Source organism: Panthera onca, chromosome A3 (assembly GCF_046562875.1).
Source record: "Panthera onca isolate mPanOnc1 chromosome A3, mPanOnc1 haplotype 2, whole genome shotgun sequence".
Lineage (NCBI taxonomy): Eukaryota > Metazoa > Chordata > Mammalia > Carnivora > Felidae > Panthera > Panthera onca.
The window spans coordinates 50,401,975-50,421,034 of NC_138341.1; the positions used below are offsets into that span (position 1 = coordinate 50,401,975).

Genomic DNA, 19,060 nt, shown 5'->3' on the forward strand with positions numbered 1-19,060 from the left:
GTTTTTGTTTTCATCTCTCAGAGCCAAAATGAATCCTAACTTAAACACACTATTATAGGCATTTTTAATTAGCATAATCCCATTGAACTAAATTAACAGGATAGGTAGGTAGAAGTAAACAAGCTGAATTCCTAAAGAATAAAAGGTTTACGTACAACAATGGTATTAGAGAGTGAGCATCTCCTAGAACTAATTTTTTTTTTATCAGTGAAGTTTTTAAAAGTCCATTAAGTGAATTTCTGGCAATGAGATTAACTTGTGTACTATCTTTCCAAAGTTCTCCAGAAATGTCTTAAAGAGCTTTAAAAAATGTTAATTTCACCAGTTAATCTATACCAGAAACTTGCAGCTAATATCCTATTTCACATATGAGCAACACAGAGGAAAGTTGAAGACAGCAAGGGAATAGAGAATACTTGGCTGTTTATACTCATTTTAGAAGGCTAGAAGAAAATAATATGCAGATAATCCAGTTAGTTACCTGCAGTGGCTGTCTCCAAGAATTCTTTCTCTTCAGGTTGGGCAGCCTTAGCCACTGCCTTTTTACTGTAGATCTCCTTTTTCTGGTTTTTGTCTGAAAGGCTCTCATCCCCACTGACAGAAACTTGAACTTCGGCATCTGGAATAATGACATCATGTGAAAAGACAACAGGACAAAGGAAAAGACAATAAACACAATAGACAAGTAACCCCCCATTCAAAAAAATAAGCCTCAAACAAAAACCCAAACCTCTTCATACATCAAGAAAAAAAGCATCTCCTAGGCCCCACCATATAAAAGCTATGACAATTATGGTGGGTTTACAATATGAATTGGAAAGTTTTCCATATTTTTCTGTATACGACGATGGTTTAAGTAAAATACCATTTTAAATTAAATCTGTTCTTTGCTGATTTGACACAACAGTTAAAAAAAAAGATCAGGTATTTTTTCAAAGTAGAAAAGTAAATTTGAACTCCTCTTTTGAGTTCTTTGGTCTATTCCAAGTTTTTGTCACTTTGTTGAGGCAATTTTGATATTTCATATAATCCTAGAAAAGCATCTAGAAAAGCACCATTTAGATTTTATGTATAATACTCATATGATTTTTTAAGATCTCCTGAAATTATATCCTTTTAAAATTGTCTAATACTTTCTACTTTCTTTCTTGGTCATACTTGCTAGAGATTTATCTATCTTATTGGTCTTTTTTAATCAGCTCTTTTCTTTTTTATTATATGAGAAAACCCAAGTATAAAACAGTGTTACTAAATATATTAAAATCACCAATGCAACAACTAGGATAACAGTCATCATACAGTTAATAACGTTTATATATTTTTTAAACTATCTTATTTTTAAATGTTTATTTTTTAGAGAAAGAGAGAGGGAGGGAGGAGAGAGCAGAGAGAGAGAGAGAATCCCACCTGGGTGTTCTGCACTGTCAGTGTAGAGCCCCACATGGGGCTTGAACCCACAAACCATGAGATCATGACCTGAGCCAAAACCAAGAGTCAGATACTTAACCAACTAAGCTACCCAGGCGCCCCATTTTATTTTAGAGAGAGACAGTACGCATGAGTGGGCTCTGAAAGGGGCAGAGGGGGAGAGAGAGAGAGGGTGAGAGAGAGGGAGAGAGAATCTTAGGCCAGATCCATGTTCACTGCAGAGTCAAATGTGGGGCTCGATCCCATGACCCTGGGATCATGACCTGAGCCAAAATCAAGAGTTGGATGCTCAACCAAATGAACCAACCAGGTACTCCAAGGTTATATGTTTTTACAGTGGGCTGAAAAGAGATACATCTCTTATTGCTAAGTATGGATATTTTTCAACAACAACAAAAAAATCAGAAAAGCAGTGGACATTACTAAAGACATAACATAATGTGTCTCCCAAAGAGCTTAAGAAATACTACAGAGGGGCGCCTGGGTGGCGCAGTCGGTTAAGCGTCCGACTTCAGCCAGGTCACGATCTCGCGGTCCATGAGTTCGAGCCCCGCGTCAGGCTCTGGGCTGATGGCTCGGAGCCTGGAGCCTGTTTCCGATTCTGTGTCTCCCTCTCTCTCTGTCCCTCCCCCGTTCATGCTCTGTCTCTCTCTGTCCCAAAAATAAATAAACGTTGAAAAAAAAAAAATAAATAAAAAAGAAATATTACAGATATGATTTCCTGTTGTAAAGCCTTAGTGATACCATTCTCTGCCTTTTCAGCAGCAACCTTTACGCTGAATTTAGAGTTTATCAATCTCTGATGTTTCTGATGTTTTTACTATATTGCATGTATTATCCACAATACACGGGGCACCCTTGGTGGCTCAGTTGGTTAACTGTCTGACTTCAGCTAAGGTCATGATCTAGTGGTTCAAGAGTTCGAGCCCCACATCGGGCTCTCTGCTGTCAGCGTGGAGCCTGCTTTGGATCGTCTGTCACCCTCTCTCTTCCTCTCTCCTGCTTGCTCGTGAGCACACAACGTGCATGTGCCCTCTCTCTCTCAAAAATAAACATTAAAACAAATAGGCAAACAAAAAAACAAAACATGCCCAAACTGGAACATAGAACTACCCTATGCTTAAAATCTGCCCTGGGATCAGTAGCACCTATTTGGCTAATAGCTATGCAAAGGAATAAAAAACTGTAAATGAACAAAGCAACACAGTTACACATGCAGAATTTTTAGTGGCCCCTGGAGTCTCCATTTAATAAATACTACCATGTATCAACTAAAGAAGTATAGTATCAAGGATGCAGAGGAAAAAAAAAAATCAAGCAGGTCCCTAAATATTAAAAGCTTTTATAAAATAGTAAGGCCTTTATCTGGGGATAAAATTGAAAATTCAAATAGCCACAGTGACCAGACAGATAAGGTAGATGAATGAAGCAGACTGGCTCTGAGAAGTGTGGAGAATTAAAGCAAACAGCAGAATATACATCTTCTCTGCAAGTAACAGCCATGACTCAGGGGCAGGTGATCATTGCCATGAAGGAATGCAAGCTGAGGGCAACCAGATATTCTGATTTTTCCAGGGAAGACCTAAATCTTATTTTTAAATGTCAGCAGCAAAATGAAAAGAATTTAAAATACCATGTGAGCCATATACTTCCAACCTATGAAAATATTAGTTTGTACCATCTGACAGATAAATTCATGAGGCAAATTTAATCAAGATTTTCTGGATTTCAGTTTGTAAAATATACCTGATTGGATATTTTTTTATTCCAAAAGTTGCAATCTATTTTATTTCCCACAGTGAAAATACAGCTTATAGTTTTAAGAAGCCTGTGAAGCATTTTGAAAGATTTCATAAATATTTTACCTTCTTATACACACCCAATAAAACAGCTAACAGAAAAGTTTGCATAACACCAGAAATAAGATGAAGACTGGAAAATATTCTCATTTTGGATGACCAGGAAAAAAAAAAGGCCACAAAATATAAAAAGTGAATACAGTTACCTGCATTATCTTTCTGAGGGGGGTTTTTCCCCACTGGGAAGGATGGCTTAGCCACGGCCCTCTTACTGTAGATCCCCTCTTTATGTTTAGTGTCAGCAGGGATGGACAGGTCATCATCCCTGGTGCCTAGCACCTCAGCTGGGAAGTCTGGAGCGATGGCATCATTGGATCCTACAGCAAAGTGGGAAAGTAGTACAATTAACAAATATATAGACATGAAGTTGAACAGAGACAAAAAACTTACCTCTTAAACTGCTTCTATTAAAAAGACACAATAGGAGTGTTGCAGTGTGATCAGAAGGGGATGTCAGACATGTACAATAAATTGCAACAATATAAGGTGGAGAAGCAAATGACAGAAGATATATAGAGTATCAGTTCAGAAGAGAGACAATTTCCAGTCAGGAAGATTTTCAAAGAGAGGAGAATATTATAGACTGTAACCTGAAAAATAAGTAGGCTTTTTGAAATATGCAGAGGAAGGAAGAAAGACATTTTAGGCAGAGGTGAAACATGAGCAAAGACAAGAAGGCAGGAAAGCAAAGAGTATATAAGAACCACAGTCACTTTAGGGTCAGGCCAGATCATACAATTATAAAATATACATACAATATATTAAAGAAAATGGTGGGAAATATTAAAACATAATTGTTTGGGACAAAATTCAGCAGGGTATGGAATCCCAAGCTAAAGAGTACAAACTGTACTCTTTGTATATGAAATGCAACATCATTGTACATTTCTAATAAAGGGAAAATGTAATCAGCTATGTTTTAGGAAGATTAATCTGATGGTAATACAACATAGAAAACATTCAAAGGAAAATCTTGTGTGATAAATACAAGATTTGAAGGTAATTTTTATTTTTTTTAAATACATTTCAATATTCCCATGTCCACTGGTAAGAGAAGTTCATTGATGCCACAAAAAAGAGGTGACGAATATCTCTGGACATACGAGAGTTTTTAGCAACTAGAACAGGATCTTCTATAAAAATGTTTTTTCTTTCTAATCTGGGATTCTGCACTTCATGCATTTTCTGAGTACCTAAAATATATATGCCAGTAAGAGATGAGAAAGCAGTCTCATTAGTACGGTGCAAATATAAGTAAGTCATGAGGATTTTTTAAGGATAGATTGCAAGGACCCTACTAAGTCTTCTGGGTCATATGTACAGAGTAAATTACGCTTTTCTCAACTTCTGTGGCATCACTTTCTCTTATTTGCTCCCCATGTCTCTTGCAAATCCTCAGTATCCCTACTACTACCAAATCTCTCAATGCTGGAGTTCCTCAAGGGGTCAGAACTCTTCTCTTCCTGAGTGAACTCATCAGCTACCAATGGATGGAATACTACCTATCTATATGCTGATGACCAACAAATATATTATCTCTGCTGGGACCTTTCTTCTGAGATTCAGATTCTAGCATTCAGGACATAGCTAGCCCTTACAGCATCTTTTGAAGAAATTAGAAAAAGGTGTCCCTTCCTTAATTAAAAAATTAAGATATTATATTTTATGGCATAATGTAACAATTGCACATGGGATCATTCTCCTCACAAATACTTCCAGATACCAGACAACATACATCACCAGCAGCAAGCACATGCATACTCTTCAGCAGCACCCTTGGTTCTCCAAGAAAGGTGACTGTGTCAGGTTCACCACAGTCAGGTAGTCCCGGAAAGCAGTGGGTAGATGAGCAAGACAATCAACTCAGTGGAGCTGAGAGCAGTTGAAAGACAGTGTAGCCTGATGCATGTGTATATGCCAACAAGCGTATGTGCACTTGTATTTTCTGGCATCCACGCACAGCTGCAGGGTGTGTAAGTATAGATTTTTGTCTGGGGCAGGAAGAGAGTTAACACTGCTCCAGAACTCAAACCTTCAGGCCCACCTGTGTATTTTCATAAAAAATACTGTATGTCTGTCTATATGATGTGAACAGTGCCACCTTCTACACGGCACCCTTACAAACAACCTTAAATGTGTAAACCAACTCAACAGTCACTACTCAGCAGTCTAACTACTGCGGTCCTTGCTTCCACTTCTAGAGTTGGCTCCCTGTCTTCTGACCCATGAAGTGATAAATTTTATCTAGCAGCCAAATAAATCTTACAAATGTAAATGAAACCACAGTTGTCTACCAGAATAAAATTCAAATGTTTTAATATGGTTTACAAGACCCTGCATGATCTTGGACTTACCTATCTAACCATATCTAGTCACTATTCTGCTCAAACCACACTAAATTCTCATCTGTCAAATGCATCCAACTCTCTCCTCTTTCAGGAGTTTTTCCCAGACTGCTCCCTCTGGGCAGAACACTGTCATTCCCCACTCTCTGCCCACTTAACCTGCCTTTACCCTCTAAATCTTGTCTCTCAAGTTTTTTCCTTGGAAAGGCTTTCAGGAGCTCCTAAAACTCTGTTCCAATTATTCTCTTCCAATTCTACTTTATTTTCTTAACACTTATTATTTGTAATTATGTACTTATTTGTGGTCTATTTATTTACTAACTATAACAACATTCCACACACTCCACAATCTTACGGAGCATGTTCATTCTGCACACTACTGTAAATGTAGCACCTAGTATAGTATCTCGCAGGAACACGGTAAGAGCTTTAATAATTTTTGGTTGAATAAAAAAAATGAATGTGAAATGAAAGCTTTTTGTCACCTTAAGAAAAAAAAACAAAAAACCAACTTTGGTTATACATGCTTTGGAATGAACACATACTGGGACTGCAATGTACATAGTTTCTTATCTATTTTTTTCACTCAATTCGAGATAAATTTTAAATGGAATTTAGAGTTTAAAGTTAGCATATAAGATGAAAAACCATACAGGGTGGAAATCACTCTGGAGGGTTCCTTAAGGCACTATGTTGAAACTGACATTCTGTCTGTTCAATGAATCCACCAGAGTGCACTTTTCCCTCCTGGCTTGCAACAAATCACTGTGCCTGCTTCTGAGCACCTGATGAAGTAAGTATCTGGCCACATTGTTCCCATCTTCCATTTCAAATTCCATCATGATAATACGTTAAGTGTAGACCATGCACAAGTTCCTGGTGTTAAGTCCTACAGACTGAAAAAACTTAAGAAGTTAAAAGTTAAGCCCCTCTGGTTTTATCTTTTTTTAAAAAAATTTTTAATGTTTATTTTTGAGAGAGAGAAAGAGCACGTGAGGAGGGAAGGGGCAGAGAGAGGCGGGGGGGGGGGGGGGGGGACACACAATCTGAAGTAGGCTCCAGGCTTTAAGCTGTCAGCACAGAGCCTGACACGGGGCTCAAACTCACGAACTGTGAAATCATGACCTGAGCCGAGGTAGGATGCTTAACTAACTGAGCCACCCAGGCGTCGCTAGCCCCTCTGGTTTTCAAAGCCAAATATTATGGGGATTTATCTTCCCAGAGCAGGTCCCCTGTGCCAGGGGTGCCTGGTGTGGAATCTGTTCTTTTCCCTTCTCTGTGCTTGTGGTGTCCCTTCCTCTCATGGTCAGTCTTGTAGATCAGTTTGGTCCCTGATTCTCTCTGCTCTTCCTGCCATTTTTCTTGTGACCTCTTCACTACAATTAGCTGTGGAGCATCTGCTCTGCCAGTCTTTGGGTCGTTTTCTGGGTTATTTACACTGATGTAAATGTTATCGAGGTGTATCTGTGAGATGAGGTGAGTAGGATCCTCCTACTCTGCCATCTTCCCTGGCAACTCCCTACCCCTCCCTTTTAAAAAATTGAGATATAGGGGTGTCTGGGTGGCTCAGTCGATTAAGCATCCAACTCTTGATTCTGGATCAGGTCATGATCTCATGGTTAGTGAGATCAAGCCTTGTGCATGGTTTGTGAGATCAAGCTACAATACAGAGCCTGACAGCGCAGAACCTGCTTGGGATTCCTGCTCTGCCTCTCTGCCCCTCCAGCTCATGTGCTCTCTTTTTCTCAAAATAAACAAACATTTAAAGAATAAATTAAAAATAGGGGTGCCTGGGTGGTTCAGTTGGTTGAGTGTCCAACTTTGGCTCAGGTCATGAAGCCTGACAGCTCAGAGCCTGGATCCTGCTTCAGATTCTGTATCTCCCTCTCTCTCTGCCCATCTCCACTGGCTTGCTTGCTTGCTCTCTCAAAATAAACATTAAAAATAAATAATAAAAAAAATTGATGATACAATTCAAATAACATAAAATCCACGAAGTTAACAAGTGTACAAACGAGTAATTTTTAGTGTATTTACAACCACCACTGCTATCTAATTCCAGAACATTTTTGTCACCCCCAAAAGAAATAGACACATTAGCAATTACCCTCCATTTCCCCCTCTCCCACAGCTGCTGGCAACCACTAATCTACATTCTGTCTATATGGATTTCCTTGTTCTGGACATTTCATATAAATGGAATTATACAATATGTGACTTTTCAACTGGCTTGAATTGTGTATTTCTCCCTTTAATAGCATCAGGTGTTTTTCTTTCTTTTCTCTCTTCTTTCTTTCTTTCTTTCTCTCTTAATTCTGCCAGTTTTCTTTATGTATTTGGGACTCTGTTGTTAGGTGCATATACATTTATAATTTCTTTATCTTCTTGATTTATTAATGCTTTTATCATTACAAAATGAACTTTGTCTTTACTAATAAATTTTAAAGTCTATAATGTCTAATAATAGACACTCTAGCCCTCTTTGGTTACTGTTTACATGACATATCCTTTTATATCTCTTAACTTTCAGCCAGTTTGTCTTTGAAACTAAATAAAATTTTCTGTAGACAGCATACAGAGTTGGATGTCTTTTTATCTACCTTGCCAATCTCTGCCTTTTTAATGGGAGTATAACCTTCATTTACATTTAATGCAGTTGCAGATAATGGAGGATTTAGGTCTGCTATTTTTCTACTTTTTTCTCTAGTATTATGTCTTTTTTGTTCCTCAGTTTCTCTACTAATACATTTTTTTTGGTGTTAAATAGATATTTACTAGTGTAGCATTTTAATTCCTATGGTGACACTTTTACTATATATATTTTTAGTTATTTTTCTTAGTGGTTGTTCTTGGAATTGCCACCCATGTTTTAATATAAATTAACAATCTATTTGGGTTAAAACTGAATTTCAACAGTATATAAAAACTTTTCTACTGTATAGCTCTCTCTCCTCCTTTCTTTATGCTGTTATTTCCACAAGTTATATCTCTATACGTTTTTGTAAAATAAGAATTATTATTATTGCTCTATGCATGTCTTTGAAATCATATGAAAGAAAATGGAATTAGAAACAAAAATATGTTTATACTTTTATAGTTAACCTATGTAGTTATCTTTACCAGCACTCTTTATTTTTTCATATGGATTCAGGTTACTGTCTCATGTCTACTCATTTCATCCTGATGAATCCCTTAGTGTTTCCCATAGGTCAGCATGCTAGCAATCAACTCAGTTTATTTGGAAATGTCTTAATTTCTCCATTTTTGAAGGGCAGTTCTGCCAAATACAGAATTCTTGGTTGACACGTTTTTTTTTTTCTTTCAGTTCTTTGAATATGTGATTGCAATGCCTTTTGGCCTCCAAGGTTTCTGATGAGAAATCAGCTATTAATCTTATTGAGGATCTTTTGTACACAATAAGTAACTTCTCTTTTGCTGGTTTTAACATTCTCTTTATATTTTTAACAGTTTGATTATGGTGTGTCTAAGTGTGGATATTTTAAAATTTATCCTGCTTGGATTTCCTTCAGTTCATCAGATGTACACATTCATAGTAACCATAAAATTTGGGAAGTTTTTCTCCAAATATTCTTTCAATCCCATTTTTTTTTTCTCTCCTTCTGTAACTCCTATTATGTATAAAATAGTACTCCTGGTGGTGTTCCAGAGGATTCTAAGATTCCGTTCCTCTTTCTTCATTCTTTATTCTTTCTGTTTCTCACACTGGATAATCTCAATTGGCCTATCTTCACGTTCACTGATTCTTTCTTCTGCCTGCTGAGCTCCTCTAGTGAATTTTTAATTGTATCTTCTGTGCTTTTTAGCTCCAGAGTTTCTATTTGGCTCTCTTTTTTTGTAATTTCTAACTTTTCATTGAAATTCTCTATTTGATTAAGACACTGTTCTCATACTTTCCTTTAGTTCTTTGATATAGTTTCATTTAGCTCTTCAAACATATTTTAAGTAGTTAAGTCTTTAGTTAAGTCTAATGTCTGGAATTTCCCAGACAGTTTCTAAACTGTTATTTTTCTTGTGTATAAACCGTATTTTTTTGGTTTTAATTTCCATAGCTTGTATTTTTTTGTTGAAAATGAAACATCTTAAATAATAAAATTGGTAATCCTGGAAATCAGATTCTATCCACTTCCCAAAGTTTGCTGTTGTTGCTTTATGTTTTTTTTTTTTTAAAGTAACTTTTCTGAACAAATTATGTAAAATCTATTGAAGTTTCTACTCAAATAGCTTGGTGGTCAGTTAATGCCTAGACTGAGACATCCTCAAACACCTAGAACCAGTAAATATGGGAGATTTACAAAGGGACTTTGTGTGCATGTCAGGGTATACCTTCAACTTTGAGCTATGCAGTTGTCAACTCTGCCTTAGCCTTCCTTTTCTTCTTGCACAGAGACTCAAGGGGAGCTGTAGGTAAAGGGTAGGGTCTTTTCAGGTCTTTCCTGAGAATACACACAGCTATATGCACATGGACACTCCTCTAGAGTCCCAGGAATATGTCAAAGCTTTTAAACATCTATGGGCATAAATCCCTGGTTTTACGTTTAAGCTTTTGGTTACTCTACTGTTTGCATCAGGAATTATAACATTAAAACACTTGCCTATAAACATTCTTGCATCCCAAGCATGTGCACATGCATGCGCACGCACACACGTACACACACACACAGGCTTTTTACAACAAATGAATATCTCTGAATGAGATTAAATAAGGACAAGTCTTTTGAATGACAGATCAAATATTGACAATTCTTTGGGAATGAAGTTTTGAAACAGGTCTAGCTCTGTTCTGTCCCCTCTAGTCCTGGGAAAGCAGGCTGATACTTTTCAAGGTTATTACAGAACTCAGTCTGGGGATGAGATTAGGGCAAGTTTTGAAAAAGTTTTCTGAAAAGTTTTGCCAATTTTTTGTTGCTTTTATCAAGAGACAAATTCTTAGGTCTTTAACCTTTTCCCTGCTATAATGCCCCACTTCCTTTAAAATGTTCCAACCAGTTCTCTCCCCATAGCTTTTTGCTCCTATTGACCATGATTATTAATATATAAATATTTGAATGTCTATAATGAGCACGGGTATAAGGAATAAAATTGCTTACCAAAAAAAGTCAGGTCTCAGAACTTACTATCTATTATAAATAGAATCCTGTTCTACTTAGGAATCTTAAGAATGTTACTGGGCATAATAAGTAAATGTCTAACAACTATCTCTTCTTTGGGGAGTTGTTACCTTTATCTTATTTATATTTTATGGATTTAATTAATTCAAATGTTTATTCATTCTCAGTTAAGGAAAAATCTATTTGGCCCATATATTTGCCAGTAATGGTATATGACTTGCCCTTGGCCCAAAATGCTAAGTGGATCTTTCTTGTATCTACTGACACATGATATATTAATTGACAACAGCTATTAGAATAATTCCTAGGCTTTCATCCTAGAGTAGCTCTACTGTTTAAGAAAGGATTTTCCTACTATCGACTTTCTCACTCTGAGAACAGATAGAGAACATGAAAATTATAATCTCAAGTATAATATAGTTATTAGATCTCCTGTTGTCTTATTGATGTATTCAGTACTTTACTCACAGGGACAATATTTCTCAGGACACAATGTACCATCACTGAATTATTTTCTCCTCCCACCATTGTCCAATATTTCTTAAAATTAATGTCTCCAACTATATGAAAGAGGGGCATAAACAAATAGCAGGACACTATGGGCCTCAAAAAAAGACATCAGATCAGATTTTTATTGGTAGACATTCCATCTTCTGACCTGGGGCCTGAAAGTAAAAGACTGATCAAAGTTTTCCTGTCCAATTGTTTTCTTGCTGGTAGCCATTATGTGTGTGTGTATGTGTTTTCCATTAAGTGTGCTATTTTTTTAAAGTTTGTATTTAAATTCCAGTTAATATCCAGTGTAATAGGAGTTTCAGGATACAATATAGTAATTCAACACTTACATACGTTACCTAGTGCTCATCACAACAAGTGCACTCCCCATCACCTATTGAACCCATCCCCCCACCCCTTTCCCCTCTGGTAACCATCAGTTTGTTCTCTAGTTAGGAGTCTGTTTCTTGATTTGCCTCTCTCTCTTCTTCTTCCCTTTGCTCATTTGTTTTGTTTCTTAATTTCCACATAAATGAAATCATATGGTATTTGTCTTTCTCTGACTTATTTTGCTTAGCATAATACTCTCTAGCTCCATCCATGTCATTTCAAATGACAAGATTTCATTCTCTTTTATGGCTGAGTAATGTTCCATTGTATATATGTGTATATACACATCCTCTTCTTTATCCATTCATCAAATGATGGACACTTGGACTGTTTCCACAATTTGGCTATGGTAGATAGTACTGGTGTAGATACACCAGGACGGATATGCATGTGTAACTTTGAGTTAGTATTTTTGTATACTTTGGGTAAACATCCAGTAGTGCAATTACTAGATCATAGAGTAGTTCTATTTTTCACTTTTTGAGGCACCTCCATATGGTTTTCCAGAGTGACTACACCAGTTTGCATTCTCACCAAATGTGCATGAGGGTTCACCTTTCTCCACATCCTTGACAACACCTGTTGTTTCTTGTGTTGTTGATTTTAGCTATTCTAACAGGTGTGATGTGATCTCTCATTGTAGTTCTGATTTGCATTTCCCTGATAATCAATGACATTGAGGATCTTTTCATGTATCTGTTTGCTATCTGGATGTCTTCTTTGGAAAAATGTCTAACTCATATATTCTGCCCATTTTTACTTTTTAGTTTTTGAGAGAGAGAGAACATGAGTGGGGGGCGATATAGTGCCCATTTTTTAACTGGATTAGTCATTATTAAGGTAATGGGATTTATAAGTTCTTTATATACTTTGGATACTAACCCTTTATCAGATGTCATTTGCAAATATCTTCTCCTATTCCATAGGTTGCCTTTTAGCTTTATTGATTGTTTCCTTCCCTGTCCAGAAGTTTTTTACTTTGACAAAGTCCCAATAGTTTATTTTTGAATTTGTTTCCCTTGTCTCAGAGACATATCTAGAAAGAAAGTGCTATAATTGAAGTCAAAAGAAGTTATTGCCTGTGTTCTTGTCTAGGATTATGGTTTCACGCCTCACATTTAGGTCTTTAATCTATTTTGACTTTATCTTTGTGTATGGTGTAAGAAAGTGGTCCAGTTTCATTCTTTTGTATGCTGTCCAGTTTTCCCAACACCATTGTTGAACAGACTGTCTTTTTTCCATTGGATATTCTTTCCTGCTTTGTCGAAGATTAACTGACCATATAATTGTGGGTTCATTTCTGGGTTTTCTATTCTGCTCCACTGATCTATAGGTTTATTTTTGTGCTAGGACCATACTGTTTTGATTACTATCGCTTTGTAATATAATTTGAAGTCTGGAATTGTGATGTCTCCAGTTTTTTCTTTTTCAAGGTTGCTTTGGCTATTCGGGGGTCTTTTGTGGTTCCATATAAATTTTAGGATTGTTTGTTCAAGCTCTGTGAAAAATGCTGTGGGTATTTTCAGAAGCATTGCATTAAATGTGTAGACTGCTTAGGGTAGTATAGACATTTTAACAATATTTGTTCTTTCAATCCATGAGCATGGAATATCTTTCCATTTCTTTGTGTCATCTTTAATTTCGTTCATCAGTATTCTATATTTTTCAGAGTACAAGTCTTTCATCTCTTTGGTTAGGTTTATTCCTAGGTATTTTATTGTTTTTGGTGCAATTGTAAATGAGACTGCTTCCTTAATTTCTTTCTGCTGCTTCATAATTGGTGTATAGAAATTCAACAATTTCTGAATGTTGATTTTGTATCCTGCAACTTTACTGAATTCATTTATCAGTTCTAGCAGTTTTTTGGTGGGGCCTTTTGGGTTTTCTATATATAGTATCACATCATCTGCAAACAGTGAACGTTTTACTTCTTCCTTGGTGATTTGGATGCCTTTTATTTCTTTTAGTTGTCTGATTGCTATGACTAGGACTTCCAATAGTATGTTGAATATAAGTGGTGAGAGTGGACAGCCCTGTCTTATTCCTAACCCTAGAGGAAAAGCCCTCTGTTTTTCCCCACTTAGGATGATGCTAACTGTGCATTTTTCAAATATGATTTTATTATGTTGAGGTATGCTTAATCTAAACTTACTTTATTGAGGGATTTGTTTTTAAATCATGAATGGATGTTGTACTTTATCAAATGCTTTCTGTGTATCCATTGAAAAAGATCAGATGTACTGTGTTGATTCATTTGAAAATACTGAACCATCCTTGCAACCCAGGAATAAATCCCCACTAAGTGTGTTTTTATTTTTATTATTTTACTTTTTATTTATTATTATTATTTTTTTTTTATTTTATAAGAGAGTGCATGAGCAGGGGAGAGGGGCAGAGGGGGTAGAGAGAATCTAAAGCAGGCTCCATGCTCAGCACAAAGCGAGATGCAGGACTTGATCCCACTACCCTGGGATCATGATCCAAGCTAAACTCAAGAGTCAGATGCTCAACTGACTGAACCACCTAGGTGCCCCAAGTGTCAGAGCCTTGCATATAGTGAAAATTTCTTCCAGTTTCTGGTTATAGGCTTAATAATTAATCTTAACATTTGGTAATAAGAGCATTTTTGTTGGTCTTTTTTTTTTTTTTAGTAGCACCATAGTGGGGAATTAGAAGCAGTTATACCAGGTGCTTTTCGTTACCATTAGATACTTGTTCCGTCCTCTTAAAGTTAACCAAAAAATATGCCTAAGACTAGGGAAAATTTGTCATGTACAATTCTTATACATATAAAGATGTCTATTGGCAAATTGTGGAAAAAAAAATTATATCTGAACTGAACCAAGTCATCTCAAAATGTTATCCCATCAATCCAAACCCCACACCACACCAATTCAGTATCCTTATCTTAAAATCCCCACAGGAAATATTTACTGAGTTCCTGCATGGAGTGCTACTCATCTTCTAAATCTGCAATTTGCCGGTGGTGATCTCACAGGGGTGCTGTGGGATATTTTAAAACTCTACAGAAACAACACTAATACCTGGTATCTAGTGTACACTACACAAACTACTAGCTCAAAGTACTTTCGATTTTCAATACTAGGGGCGCCCGGGAGGCTCAGGTGGTTAAGCATCTGACTCTTGATTTTGGCTCTGGTCATAATCTCACGGTTCGTGGGTTTGAGCCCCATGTGAGACTCTACGCTGGTAGTGCGGAACCTGCTTGGGATTCTTTCTTTCTTTCCCTCTCTCTCTGCCCCCTCCCCCGCCCCCCGCTCATGCTCTCTCTTTCACAAAACAAATAAACATTAAATTTCCATATTAGATAATGCCATATTCCTTTCAATGATGTTGTATCTTTGCAAAGCTAGATTTTTGGGTTTCTATAGTAAAAGCAGCAAATAACTGTGGTTGTGTTCAATTTCATATCAAGGTTTGAAAAGTTGTACAAGTGTTCTAATAGCTGCACATATCTCATTAGTAAATAACTGTGGTTATTTATGAACAAAGTAAAATATTTTCTTTCAAAACCCAAAACCAAAAGGAAATACCTAATATTTTTATTAAGTTGCTAAATCAAAACAGCAAATATTTATGTCCTAATAAACTTATAGCTGTTTCTAAAAATACTTCTTGTTTTTACATGCATTCCATATAATAATGAGAAAAAAAAATCACCAAAACACTAAGGGCACTGTGAACAGAGAAAACCTGGAAACCTTTGTCTGAAAAGGAGTCCACCAAACCAAACAATTATCCATACAATTTTCTTCATTAAATACATCTTGCCAAATAACTTACTTTTCTGAACCATAGACTGGCTCATGAAAAGCTCCATATTTCATTAAAGGCTTAAATATCACTGAATTTTCACATGTCATTCTAGAATTAACCAGCTAAACCACAAATAAAATTTCAAAAAATAAAAATTTGCTTAATTTATGCAGATTACCTGAGTGAGAGCTCTCAATGGTGGTATCTGATCTGGAATCCAGATAAGAAGGAATCTGTTTTAATTGTGGAACATAGTACATCCTGGTACTACCAGGAGGCTTATATGGCAACAGTGAAGGCTGGGCTAAGGAGATAAAGATGAGAACAATTAATAAGAAGATTTGTTAAACTTCACTGAACAAATATTGAGTGCCTTTAATGTGCCATGCAGCGTACAAGATTTGTGGCATGTATCAGGGCACCGGGCTGGCTCAGTTGGAAGAGCATGCAACTCTTGATCTCAGGGTTGTGAGTTTGAGCTCCATACTGGGTGTAGAGATGACCTAAAAAAATAAACTTCAGGTCTGCCTGGGTGGCTCGGTTGAGTGTATGGTTCTTGATTTTGGCTCAGATCATGATCCCAAGGTCATAGGATTGAGTCTCGTGTTGGGCTCCACACAGAGCATGCAGCCTGCTCAAGATTCTCCCCACCCCTGCCACTTGTGCTCGTTCTATTTAAAAATAAACAAACAAATAAATAAACTTTAAAAAAAAAAAAGGATCCTTGGCATATATGAACTAAAACAAAAAATCTCTGCCTTCAAGAAGAGCTAGCATTCTAGAGGAAGGAGATATACAGTAATAACACATTAAATAAGTAAATTATTTATTATTTTAATAAATTATAAGTTACATGAAAAAGAAATTAGAAAATGCTGAGGATTATTAGTAGGACTACTAGGGAAACCAGGGCAAGATGCAGTTTAAATAGAGTGGTAGGGGGGCGCCTGGGTGGCTCAGTGGGTTAAGTGTCCGACTTCGGCTCAGGTCATGATCTCGCAGTCCGTGAGTTCGAGCCCCGCGTCAGCTCTGTGCTGACAGCTCAGACCCTGGAGCCTGCTTCAGATTCTGTGTCTCCCTCTCTCTCTGACCCTCCCCCATTCATGCTCTGTCTCTCTCGGTCTCAAAAATAAATAAACATAAAAAAATTTTTTAAAAATAGAGTGGTAGGGGTAGGTTTCATTGAGATCAGTTTTTTAGCAATCTAGTCCATGTACAGATGGCTCTAACTAAAACCCACTTTATCTTATATTGAACCCCAAATTGTTAACCCCTTACTACTGGTCTTATGGTCTTATTCTGTCCCCCAGAGTCATAGAAAATATGTCTAATTCACTTCTATGTGAAAGATCTTCAAAATAAATTTCTTCTTTTCAAAATAAAGTTTCAATTATAGAAGTATAAATTCCCAATTTTAAGAAAATACATAAAAATTGGTATAGTTTTGTTGTTGTTAGTTAATTTTAGCTATTTGGTGGGTGTGTAATGGCATATCATTATGGTAAACATTTGCATTTCCCCAGTAATTATGTTTAGAATCTTTTCATGTGATTATTGCCATAAAATTTAAACTGGTAGGAATAATAGTGAATTTATTAGCACAGTCACTGCGCACAACATCGGTATTAAAAAACACAATTGTGTTTCTATACACCAGCAAAACCACATAGGAAAAATACTACATACAGTGTCATGAAAGAAAAATATAATATCAAATATCTAATGAATAAATGTAAATAAAGATTTCTTCACTGAAAACTATGAATAGATGAATGTATATACCATGCTCATGAATTAAATACCCAATAATGTAGACATGCTAATTACCTCCAATTCAATATATTTAACACATTTTTTAAGAAAGGAAACACATAAAAGTAAAAAAGACAAAGTCCTACCACTCAAAGATAACTATTAACATTTTAATCTATTTCCTATGTGTCCTTTCTCACTGTCTTATGTGTTTACACAGTTGTTTGCCTATAGTATGTAAAAATGTGGAATTCAGTGTTTCTACTCTGCATTTATAATAAAACATTCATTTTATTTCCTGTCTTTACATTTTATATGGCTATACTACAGGTTAAATGTATGTATCCCTTCTCCTAATATTGAAAATTTAAGATGAGTTAAATTTTCAATTATAAAGAATTCTGTGAATAAAGATTTTCCTGGTTATAGCATACCCATTTCTCCCCTGCTGCCCCATCTCAGATAACTTCTCTGATTATAGAGTGAAAAATTATACCGTTTATAAAGTTTTGTTTTTAAAAACACTAACTACAAAAATGTTATCTAAAATGTCTGTACCAATGTAATAATTTAATTATTGTAGAGGAGGTTTTTTTTTTTTTTCTTTATACATGTTTTTGTTTCTGTGAAGTCAAGAGAAGGGAAAAATTTAAACAACAGGAAAAATACGCTGTAGCCTTCACTTCTATCTGGTTATTGCTGTTTTCATTATTGTTAGAACACTGATTAATTTTCTTCCTCTACCAGTGTATATAACATTGGGTAGTGGTGGTTAAAGTTATATTTCGGTGAAATACAGCTGCAAAAGACAACTGGGCAGAATTACAATGGACCCAGAGCAAACATGGCTCTCATAGGGAGATGGAGAATTCTGAGACCAATAAGTGTCTTTTCAAAATTCTTGACAATTTTATGTTTGGATGCAATAGTTTTAAGGTTACTTTGTGCTGCCTGCCTATAAGAGAAGAAGTGACTACAAAGCAAATAATGGTTGCTGTTGGGAAAGAATAAAAAGACTGGAGAAGAGTAAAAAAGAAACTTCAACTATAAAATAAATTTCTTCAAAAATTTTGAAAACAAACCAAATATAAACATATAGTATATTATTCTGAATTTTGAAATTCAGAATAGTGACCACATAGTCATGTGTTTAACATACGTTTCTTTGAAATTTGAAATGTTTTCATACAAAAAAAAACCCACAAAATTTTACTTTTAAATCCACAGTATTAAACATAATATTTTATTAGTAATCCAATAATATTAATCCTTTAAAGGAATCCTTCCAGGTCCTGTATACAAAGGTAAAACCATAAATTATGGTCTCTATATAAATGTATGCATTTGATGTGAGCAGAAGTTTAAACCACACTCTCACAGTTGGATTTCCCCTCTTGTGCTTCTCCCACCATCATGAGAACAACATAACCCAAAGTACGTATTTCTCATTAGCCTTGGTTTCAGAACAAGGCATATGGAACAGACCCAAACCATTTCTGTAGCCTAAAGCCAAACTCCAATTGACCCACAAAGTCCATGAGTGAAAAAAGCAAATGTTTATTGTTATAAAGCACTGAGATTTTCAAGGTTGTTTAATAGTATCACTGTAGTACTAGGTAACTGATATAGACAGAAAGGTGTTCTTTGTGATATTTATTAAACTGTAGATTTGGGGGGCATTTTTTTCACAATGAAAATGTTTAAGAAGTATAACCATCTTAACATATAAATGTACTTGTTGAAATTAAATTCACTGAAAGTTAAATGCTGAACCAAGAAATTCTCTTTCATTATTTAGGTGTATCCCATCTTTATCTACAGATAGATAACCTTTTTGCATAAGGAGAAAAACTTACAGTAACATTTTGAGTAGACCTGTGCTAAC

At 35.9% G+C, this 19,060-nt stretch overlaps 1 protein-coding gene across 6 annotated transcripts in view; it reads right to left on the reverse strand.

Moving 5' to 3' along the window:
* Positions 1-19,060, reverse strand: part of ALMS1 (ALMS1 centrosome and basal body associated protein) — a 229,555-nt gene that overhangs the window by 73,225 nt on the left and 137,270 nt on the right. For all 6 annotated transcript variants that reach the window (XM_060657597.3, XM_060657618.3, XM_060657607.3 and 3 more), the window contains 3 exons: positions 15,602-15,727; positions 3,434-3,604; positions 482-619 (listed from right to left, as the gene is read on the reverse strand). In XM_060657597.3, coding sequence (XP_060513580.2) covers positions 482-619; positions 3,434-3,604; positions 15,602-15,727 — 435 coding nt within the window. The remainder of the gene's footprint in view (positions 1-481; positions 620-3,433; positions 3,605-15,601; positions 15,728-19,060) is intronic.